This window comes from Mesoplodon densirostris, chromosome 16, assembly GCF_025265405.1.
Source record: "Mesoplodon densirostris isolate mMesDen1 chromosome 16, mMesDen1 primary haplotype, whole genome shotgun sequence".
NCBI classification, from domain to species: domain Eukaryota; kingdom Metazoa; phylum Chordata; class Mammalia; order Artiodactyla; family Ziphiidae; genus Mesoplodon; species Mesoplodon densirostris.
The window spans coordinates 30,288,532-30,298,939 of record NC_082676.1 but is presented as its reverse complement, the minus strand read 5'-3'; the positions used below and the strand labels follow the sequence as shown (position 1 = coordinate 30,298,939).

General features: G+C 44.0%; 1 protein-coding gene across 3 annotated transcripts in view; it reads left to right on the top strand.

Moving 5' to 3' along the window:
- The first annotated feature begins 329 nt into the window (after nt 1–329).
- Nucleotides 330–10,408, top strand: part of DNAAF9 (dynein axonemal assembly factor 9) — a 150,377-nt gene continuing 140,298 nt past the window's right edge. For all 3 annotated transcript variants that reach the window (XM_060077930.1, XM_060077929.1, XM_060077928.1), the window contains exon 1: nt 330–493. In XM_060077930.1, coding sequence (XP_059933913.1) covers nt 411–493 — 83 coding nt within the window. In that variant the 5' untranslated portion in view covers nt 330–410. The remainder of the gene's footprint in view (nt 494–10,408) is intronic.

Sequence of the window (10,408 nt, the reverse complement as noted above, 5' to 3'; positions counted from 1 at the left end):
CCCGTGTGCGTGGCTGGGGGCGCCGCAGAGTCCCACTCCACAATGCGAAGCCTGAGGACAGGCCAGAGCGGCGGCGCGGTAGCTTTCACTCTGGGCACCCACGCTCCCAACGTCCAACCCGGCCGCCTCCAAGTTTAAGAAAGACTCTACCCGCAGCCGTGCGCTTGCCCCCACCCCCAACCCGTCCCGACGCCCCCATCCGCGCTCTTTGAGCGCGTCCGGCTCCGCCCCCGCCCCCGGCTCCGCCCCCGCCCCCCGACGTGTCCCCGCCCCCGACGTGCCCCCGCACACTGCGCCCCCCGCCCACCCGGCACGCCCAGCCGCCCCGCCCGGCCGAAGCGGGCCAGGAGACGCCCCGCAGGCCTGAGTGACCCTCGCAGCGGCGCCGTCCTCCTCCGCCTCTCGCAGCCATGGACGTGTACCCCCAACACCGGTTGGGGCTGCCCCGCGCACGGTCCCCCGGCGGCCCTGGCCGCGGGTCGCCCTCCGTCAGGTACGCGGGGCCGAGGCAGCAGAGGGGCCGACGGGCGGGCAGGCGGTTGCGGGCTGTTGGGGTCTGGAGACGCCTCCCGCCGAAGGGCGTGGTCCGATATGGCTTCCTTGCGAACGGTTTTTTTCCTGAACGGTTCCCTGACGAACGTTTTCCGAGGAACGGCTCTCGGTGCAGAGGCTCCCACAATGGCTCCTGTATCGACAACCCCACAACGGCTCTTCTGTGAAGACCCCCTATTATGACATCCCCAACCCCATAGAACATTTCCCCCCGAAAAGATTCGCCTATCGAGAACCTCCACAGTGCCTTCTGTATGATTAATACACTTGCCTTCCCCATAGGATATTTTCCCCAGAAACGGCCATCTATGGAGACGTTCCCTCACAATAGCTCCCCTTATAGAACCCCCAAATGGGTTTCCCTCGAAATGGCTTACCTCTCATGCTCCCCTACAGTAGGTCTCCTTTAGAGCGTTTCCCTCTCACTGCGCCTTCCCTAGAGAGTACCCCCCTCCCGCCCCCTAGAAACACCCACACCCACACGGACAGCATCTTCCCTGTTGCGCGTTTCCCCACCTCCCCCTACCCCAGACCGAGGCTATCCCTCACTCCACGATGCAGAGTTCAGGTTGAGGACAGGTGGAGGTCATTAGGGGCCTGGATAAGGAAAAAGGGGCCAGAATCCCCGAAAGCTGCGGATCCCAGGCCACAGAGCCTAGAGATAGAGCCCCCGGGTGCCTCAGTATAGGGAGGGTCCCCGCCCCCTTTCGATATATGAAGATTTATTTCTGCTGTCTGCTTCCTGTGCCTTTGGGGCTGACCTTGATAGTCTCGGTATTATTCGTGATGGAGCTGGTTTGGGGCTGCCAGTGGAGTGTGGAGGTTGGAATGATGGAGGGGTTGTGGCAGAGACCATTGAGAGGAAGGGAGGAAGAGAGAGAAATGGGCTTTGGTTCTGCTAAACTGTCATTAAACCAGAAGAGGATTTTTATCTGTTTTGTTTGCTTTTTCTTTATTCTAGCTACTTAACAAAGCAAATACGGTGTTGTTTCCTTTAACGAAGGTTGTCAACTTAACATGTGAGAATGGTCTTTCCTGTATCCTTGTTATGGTATTTAAGGCATTGTATTTTGGAATTTTTGCTCTCAAATCTGTTTTGTTTCTTTGTTTTTATTTTGTTTTAACTCCACCAGATTCATGGAGAACAAGAACTAAATCTTAAAATCCAGTCCCTCTCTTACTTACCGACATTCCTTCTTTCACCCCAGCTACTAACACATGTTGGTTGAATAAATAAAGGATGGGGAGGTGGGACTAGATACCCTTTGTTGCATTTGGGAATACTAATTTGCTTCTGATTTGGCAGGTGACGTTAGGTGACATATTTGGACTCCTGTTCTGCTCTTCAGTGGAATTTCAGTGGACTTTACAGTTCCAAGTGTTTAGCAGCTTATGGTAACCATCTCCAGTTTGTCCTAACGTTTCTGGCAGCCAGTTTCACTGTTAGAAAATATTTAAACTTTGAATAAAATAGAAACTGCACAGGATACTTTAGAACTTGAAGCAGCCACACTTTAAATCCAGGGTCTCTGTAGACTTGGGGTTCATCCCATATCATCTTGAGCTTTGAAGTCTGGAGTCTTTGAGACTTTTGGGGAAAAAAGAGCTTCTGAATAAAATCCATCTCTAAAATAACTTCTTCCTTCCTTGCTTGTGGTAGCATGTCAGTATACATTTTTTTTTTGTAAGTAGTGTTTTTACGTTAAAAAGATCAATGTTGGCTAACTAATCATACTCAAACTCCGAATTTTTCATCACGTGGTTTGAGTGAAACTTGTTAGTCTTCAGACATGGGATAGTGCAAGGAACCCCAAGACCTGGAGGTTGTACACCTTTGGTAAAAGAAATTTTGTGAAAGTTTCCCTCCTTTCCCTGCCGTTTTTAACTGAACGTGCTTTTCTTACTCATTCAGTCAAGCCTTTCCCAGATTTTGACATTGAACGTTTCTGGAAGGTTTGTAATCAGCACTTTCCTGTCACCCATATTTGGCTTCTTTGCTGCACTCTGACACCTGAGTGATGAAAGAGGCGGGCCTAACTGGTGAAGCTACGTTCCTAGAGACCCATAGATAGTACTTTGCAAGTGAGTGGTTCTCTTCTAGCAATGGAGTTCATTTTCACAGATGAGCAGTAGAGATCAGGAGTTAAAATATTGTTGCTTAGATCTAAAAGCTTCTTTTTAATGATATGGTATTCATCAGTGCTGTCCATCAAATATCTTTGGTTTCTGTCTCCTGGGCATGTGGTACCATTGTACTTGCTTGCACCCTTGAAGATGGATATGGCATTGTTAGTTGCTTTTGGTCAGTGAAATGTGCACAGGAATGATGTGTATCCCTTAATGGTAAAAACTTCTGGTGTGTAATTTGCCACTTTTTCCCTCTGTTTTGGTGATTGTTGGTGCTCCAGATGGTGGCTAGTCTCAGTCTGGGAACCAGAGCAAGCTTCCAGGTGACCTATGTTTGACACGTAGAGTGAGCAAGAAGTAAGCCTTTGTTTCAAGCCACTGAGATTTTGGAGTTATTACCAAATAACTATCTTTACTTGTACTAAGGAACCAGTGGAAATAGTTGAAATATGCTTTCCTACTTCAGATCTTTTCCTGCAGAGGAATCTGACCCTGCTCAGGACTTGTTTAACAGTTTAAATTTCACTGCCTCTTTATGCAAATAATCCAACATACACTGTGCTAGGTGCTGTGGATTCAGAGCATTAAGACAGGCCTCTGCCCTCCAAGAGCTCCTTTGTAAGTGGAGAGAGGTAAAAATCATAATACAGAGTGATGAGAAATAAGTATTGGGGAGGAAATAGGGCTGAAGGAACAATAATGTAAGAAAGCATAGTCAATTTGGGGCTCAGCAGTTGGAAGAATGGAGTTGCAATTTACTGATATTGGGAACACTGGAATAAGAACAGATTTGTGGAGAAAATAGAGTTCAATTTTGGCCTTGTTCATTTGAGTTTCCTAATAGATAATAGATAGCCAAGTGGAGATATTGGATTAGCAGTTGGATATATTAGTCTGTAGTTCAGGAGAGAGATTGAAACTGGAAATACCACCCATATTACTGGTGACTCCAAAATTTTTTTTTAAAGCTGTGAGACTAGATAGAGACCCAGGGAGTAAATGTAGATAGAGAGGAGGACCAACATCCAAGCCCTGGGATACCCCATGTAAAAAAGGCAGTGTAGCAATGTCTTCCAAATTCTGAGGGGAAATGGTTTCCTACCTCTGAGATAGGGGAAGAATCAAGGATAGTCAAATGATAAATGCAAGAATAGACTATTAGATTTGGTAATGTGGAGGTCACTGGCGACCTTGACAAGAACAGTTTTGGTGCAGTGGGTTCAAGAGGATATAGAAGAGGAATTGAAGACAGTGAGTATAGATAGTCACAGTGATGTTGTTTCAAGGATTTCTATAAGGGAGAGCAGAGTAATAGGGCTGTGACTGGAAGGGCATGAAGTGTTAGAGTTCTTTTTGTTTTTAGGTGGGCAGATAACATGTTTGTAAGTTAATGGGAATAGTGGAGTATAGAGAGACAAATTGATGATTAAAGAGAGAGAAGGGACAATTGCAGGGGTGAAGTCCTTGAGTAGATGAGAGGGAATGGCGTCTAGGATATAAATGGATATGTTGACCTTAAGCCCGATAGCTACATGGACAGTTCATCTGTGGTGATTATATTGACCCAAATACTGGTGAATTGGTAGCTTGGTAGTGGGACAGAGTGAATGTTCTCTTCTGATTACTTCCATATTCTCAGTTAAATAAGAAGGAAGGTCTTTAAGCTAAAAATGAAGAGTGGGGGAGGTGTTGGAAGTTTGAGGAGAAAGAAGGTGAAAAATTCATTCAGGAGAGTGGGAAAAAATGAGTTGAATAAGGAAATATTTTAGGGGGCATTTGTGGTCATAAATTTAAGGTGGGTGAGACCGAGTTAGCATGGTTGAATGCTTCCCCTTCAGCTGTGTTGAGCTGCTTGGATGTGGGCACTGTGGAAGAGAGTGGCTGAGGTAGGATAGAGGACGTAATTGGAAAATAGGAGTAAAGGAACTGAGAGGTAAGGATAGTGGAAGGGTTATCTCAGTGTATATTAAGATCATCATGAATTAAGATGGGAGTAGTAATAGCAAAGAGACAATGATCCAGAAGCTAAATCTTGAGGGAATGTGGAGGACTGAGTGACCTACAGGTTTGTAGATGTCTGTAACAAGGAGGGATAGTGGGTGGTTATTGTTTGTTGGCATGAAGAAATCATCCAAAATAAAATAGTTTCTCACAAACAAAGGTGTGTTTCTGGATTAAAAGTACCCTCCAAGAATCCAGCACAATTAATTTAAAAATATCCATGCCAAGGCACATCATCATGAAATTTTTTTTTTTTTTTTTTAGAAATTTGTTTTTTATTTGTTTATTTTCGGCTGCATTGGGTCTTCGTTGCTACACGTGGGCTTTCTCTGGTTGCAGCCACTGGGGGCTACTCTTTGTTGCGGTGCACCGGCTTCTCATTGTGGTGGCTTCTCTTGTTGTGGAGCACGGGCTCTAGGTGCGTGTGCTTCAGTAGTCGTGGCGTGTGGGCTCAGTAGTTGTGGCTCGCAGGCTCTAGAGCACAGGCTCAGTAGTTGTGGCACATGGGCTTAGTTGCTCTGTGGCATGTGGGATCTTCCCGGACCAGGGCTCGAACCCGTGTCCCCTGCATTAGCAGGAGGATTCTTAACCACTGCGCCACCAGGAAAGTCCTCACATAATGAAATTTTTGAGCACTATAAAGACAGAAGAATATCTATAAATCACAGAGTCATAAATCATTAGATTGTAGCAAGAATGGACACTAGAAGATAATGGAGCAAGGCATACCTTCTAAAAGAAAATGGGTTCCCACCCAGAATTCTGTATCCAGCCAAACTCTCAGGCAGGTGTGAGGGAATGATAAAGACATTTCTCACATGCGAGGTCTCATAGTTTGATTTTCCATGCGCCCTTTATTAAGAACTCACTGGGTGGCGTGTGCTCTAGCAAGAAATTCTGACCGAGGAGTTCCTGTGCTGGTCTTCTTCTATACCACGTATAGGTGGGATTTTTTCCTTGTTAAGGGACTCATAAGGAAGGACCTTCTTTGTTGCTTCTGGAAATTACCAAAGGGCTGGAACTTTTTTTTTTTAAATAAATTTATTTATTTATGGCTGTGTTGGGTCTTCGTTGCTGCGTGCGGGCTTTCTCTAGTTGTGGCGAGCAGGGGCTGCTCTTCGTTGCGGTGTGCGGGCTTCTCATTGTGGTGGCTTCTCTTGTTGCGGAGCACAGGCTCTAGGCACGCGGGCTTCAGTAGTTGTGGCACGTGGGCTCAGTAGTTGTGGCTCACGGGCTTAGTTGCTTCGTGGCATGTGGGATCTTCCCGGACCAGGGCTCGAACCCATGTTCCCTGCACTGGCAGGCGGATTCCTAACCACTGCGCCACCAGGGAAGCCCTGGGCTGGGACCATTTTTTATTGCCATTTCCCATATTGCTTGCCCTAGTGCTTAGGTCAGTGTCTGGCACATAGTCAGTACTCACTAAATGTGAACTGCTGTTGTTAGCTGTTATGAAACACTGCTTGCACTAATTATTTATTGAATGAATAAAGAATAATTACAGGTGAAACTGTGGGCTAAGGGTGTTCAGAGAATGAAGAATCACAGTTGTAAGCTAGATGGTGGGAAGGGGGGTCACCATAGTGATTTTCTATCGAGAGCACTTACATAAAGCCTCACAGAGACAGGTTATCTCTTCAGGTGATGTTTATTGGTCAGGTACCAATACCCGTGGTTCTCTTTTGGGTTTACAGATCTAACAGAAGTGGTAATTGTCCCTGCTTTAAGAAAACTCAAAATACAGAGTAAGACTATGACCTTGTGTGTCTGAAAATTTGAAGTTTCACCTTCAGTATACTTGCTTGGATGCTGGCCAGGGAGGCTTGGTGCTTATAGAAGTAAAAAGGGTTTACTTAGTTATGTTTTTATGACCTTATTTCTGGCCCGGGGTGGAGGTCTAAGTATGGGTTTCCCCCTGCTATCAGAAAGTAGAGCCTTCCTAAGAAACCTTTTGTAAGGTGAAACAGCCTAAAATGAAGGAGCAATTACCTTAGAACACATCTTGCTAACAGAGGCACAAAATAAATCAGGATAAAGCACAGATGCTCACAGACACAGTTCAAAGCTATGGAGGCTTGTTGCTGTTATGCTGAGTGTAGTTACCAGGGAAGGAGCTTGGCAGTGCCACTCTCATTGCTCCACTGCAAAACAGATGCTGGCTATCTTTGCTTTTCACCTTTTTTCATAAAAGCAAAACCCTCTTCAGATTTCTTTCAGTTAGTGAAAACAGGTAGGTCTTATGTAAAAGCGAACTTTGAAAAGCAGGGGATGCCCCTGTCTGCATTTTCACATATGTCTGGGATGACTGTGTTTTGAGGACTCTTATTTAGTGAGTATAGTTGCATTAATAGTGCACAGTATTGTAACAGTGTTTCCTAGCTCTTGGGCTCTTCTGTGATATTGTAATTTTTGGTGAGGGGGAGTAGATGAGATGCAGATGCCCTCAAGAGTTCCACAGCTTAAATATTGTTTTGCCCTGATATTAAAAAAAAAAGAAAAGCAGAGTTTGCTACTTGGGTATTTAAAACTGTATTCTGTGATTTTGAGCCCTAGTTCGAGGGAAAGTTAACTAACTTGGCATGCTTTTTGCTATCAACTTGTTTGAAATAATATTAGGTTTATAGATGAGTTGCAAATATGGTACATAGCGTTCCTATATGGCCTTCACTCTGCTTCCTCTAATGTTAACATGGTGCATTTATCAAAACTAAGAAATTAATATTTGTACCTTACATTAGTTTACTGTAAACTTTGTTTATTTAGTAAATTTGTTTTTATTTGGAGTTTATTAGTCCAGACTTTATTTGCCCAGTCTTTCCACTAATGTCTTTTTTCTATTCCAAGATCCAATCCAGAATTCCACAGTGCATTTATATTTGGCATGCTTTTAATAGTCAAAGAAGTGAGGGAAAGTACTTGTAGATGCCTTTTGAATGAAGACCTGTGAAACTGACTTTACAAAGAGCAGATTGTGTGTGGAAATGCTCAGAGAAATCTGGAGAAAAGGAAGAAAATGGAAAATAATATATTGTTACAGTGGAACATAGTGACAGACTTTAAAATAACATTTTCCATTTGTGGTGGGGAGCGTTTTCTGAAGTTCTCAGATTTAGTTTGTAGAGAGTCTTATATACCCCAATTTGTGAAATATGCATAGACATGAATTGCAGTTGGGTACAAGTTTTAACTATTTTAGATAAGGTGACCTGTCAGGAACCATGTTTGGCAGCTGGTAGAAGATGCTTAACAATGACTTAACTTTGAGGTTTACTCTCTCTTGCAAAAGATGTCTATCTAGGGGCTTCCCTGGTGGCGCAGTGGTTGAGAATCTGCTTGCTAATGCAGGGGACATGGGTTCGATCCCTGGTCTGGGAGGATCCCACATGCCGCGGAGCAACTAAGCCTGTGAGCCACAACTACTGAGCCTGCGCGTTTGGAGCCTGTGCTCTGCAACAAGAGAGGCCACGATAGTGAGAGGCCTGCGCACTGTGATGAAGAGTGGCCCCCACTTGCCACAACTAGAGAAAGCCCTTGCACAGAAATGAAGACCCAACACAGCCATAAATAAATAAATAAATAGATAGATAGATAGATAGATAGATAGATAGATAGATAGATGTCTATCTAGAGGAGGGCAGGCTAGTCCTGGTATGGAACCAGGCCACTTCTGTGTTTGTATTTAGCAAATGGATTCCATTTTCTCCATAGCTTCATGGTCACAAAATGGCTGCAGGAACTCTAGCTATCAGGTCTGTCAGACAAAAAGGGGAAAGAAAAGCAGCAGCTTTCCTAGTTGAGTCAGTTCTTTCCCTTCAGAAAACTTTCCCAGAAGCCTCCATGTGATGGCTTTTGCATGTCTCATTGCTCAGGTCTAGAAGCAAAGGAGCTGTGCCTATTGCTGCTCCAAATAAAATTGGGATACTATTGGGTTGGCCAAAAGGTTTGTACGGTTTTTTCCATAAGTGGCTCTAGTAGTGCTTAGTTGTCTTTAACTTCATTCGAAACAATTTTGTTAGATTGTATTATGACAGCTGTCATATCAGCATGCATTAAAAAAAAAAAACTTATCAGGACTTCCCTGGTGGCACAGTGGTTAAGAATCCACCTGCCAGTGCAGGGGATATGGGTTTGAGCCCTGGTCCCGGAAGATCCCACATGCTGTGGAGCAGCTAAGCCCATGTGCCACAACTACTGAAGCCCGCGCGCCTAGAGCCCATGCTCCACAACAAGAGAAGCCACTGCAGTGAGAAGCCCGTGCACCTCAACGAAGAGTAGCCCCTGCTCACCACAACTAGAGAAAGCCCGTGCACAGCAATGAAGACCCAATGCACCCATAGATAGATAGATAGATAAATAAATTTTATTTAAGTAAATAAAAAATGTATCAAAATTGGTGAATTTTTGTGTAGCCACTTTAATATTGAAGATGAAGAAAAGCAACATTTTCAGCATATTATGCTTTATTATTTCAAGAAAGGTGAAAATGCAACTGAAGTGCAAAAAAAGATTTGTGCAGTGTATGGAGAAGGTGCTGTGACTGATCAAATGTGTCAAAAGTGGTTTGTGAAGTTTCCTGCTGGAGATTTCTCGCTGGACAATGCTCCATGGTCGGGTAGACCAGTTGAAGTTGATAGCAATCAAATCAAGACTTTAATTGAGAACAGTCAACATCATACCATGTGGGAGATAGCTGACATACTCAAAATATCCAAATCAAGCGTTGAAAATCATTTGCACCAGCTTGGTTATGTTCGTCGCTTTGATTGGGTTCCACACAAGTTAAATGAAAAAAATCTTCTTGACTGTATTTCTGCATGCGATTCTCTACTTAAATGTAACGAAAACGTTCTGTTTTTAAAACAAATTGTGACAGGCAATGAAAAGTGGATACTGTACAATAATGTGGAATGGAAGGGATCGTGGGGCAAGCTAAATGAACCACCACCAGCCACAGCAAAGGCCGGTCTTCATCCAAAGAAGTGATGTTGTGTATAAGGTGGGGTTGGAAGGGAGTCCTCTATTATGAGCTCCTTCTAGAAAACCAAACGATTAATTCCAACAAGTACTGCTCCCAGTTAGACCAACTGAAAGCAGCACTCGACAAAAAGCGTCTGGAATTAGTCAACAGAAGCAAGACCTCATGTTTCTTTGATGACCAGGCAAAAACTGTTAGAGCTTGGGTGGGAATTTCTGATTCATCCACCGTATTCACTAGACATTGCACCTTCAGATTTCCATTTATTTTGGTCTTTATAAAATTCTCTTAATGGAAAAAATTTCAGTTCCCTGGAAGACTGTAAAAGACACTGGGAACCTTTGCTCAAAAAGATAAAAAGTTTTGGGAAGATGGAATTATGAAGTTGCCTGAAAAATGACAGAAGGTAGTGGAACAAAACGGTGACTATGTTGTTCAATAAAGTTCTTGGTGAAAATGAAAAATGTGTCTTTTATTTTTACTTAAAAGCCGAAGGCACTTTTTGGCCAACCCAATATTAGTTAAAAAAAAGAAAAAGGGGGAGAATGGATATGGATTAGGCACCTGTTTGTCTCTACTACAGAGAGGTAGCTGTGTGGAATGAAAGTTACATTGCTTAGGATTACTAATGGCTGTGATGAGCTACATGAAAATGCTGGGAGAAAATTCAAGTCATGGAATAGTTAAATGATGCCAACACATTTCTCAGTCGTGTGTGTGTGTGTGTGTGTATGTGTATGTATCCCTTCAGTT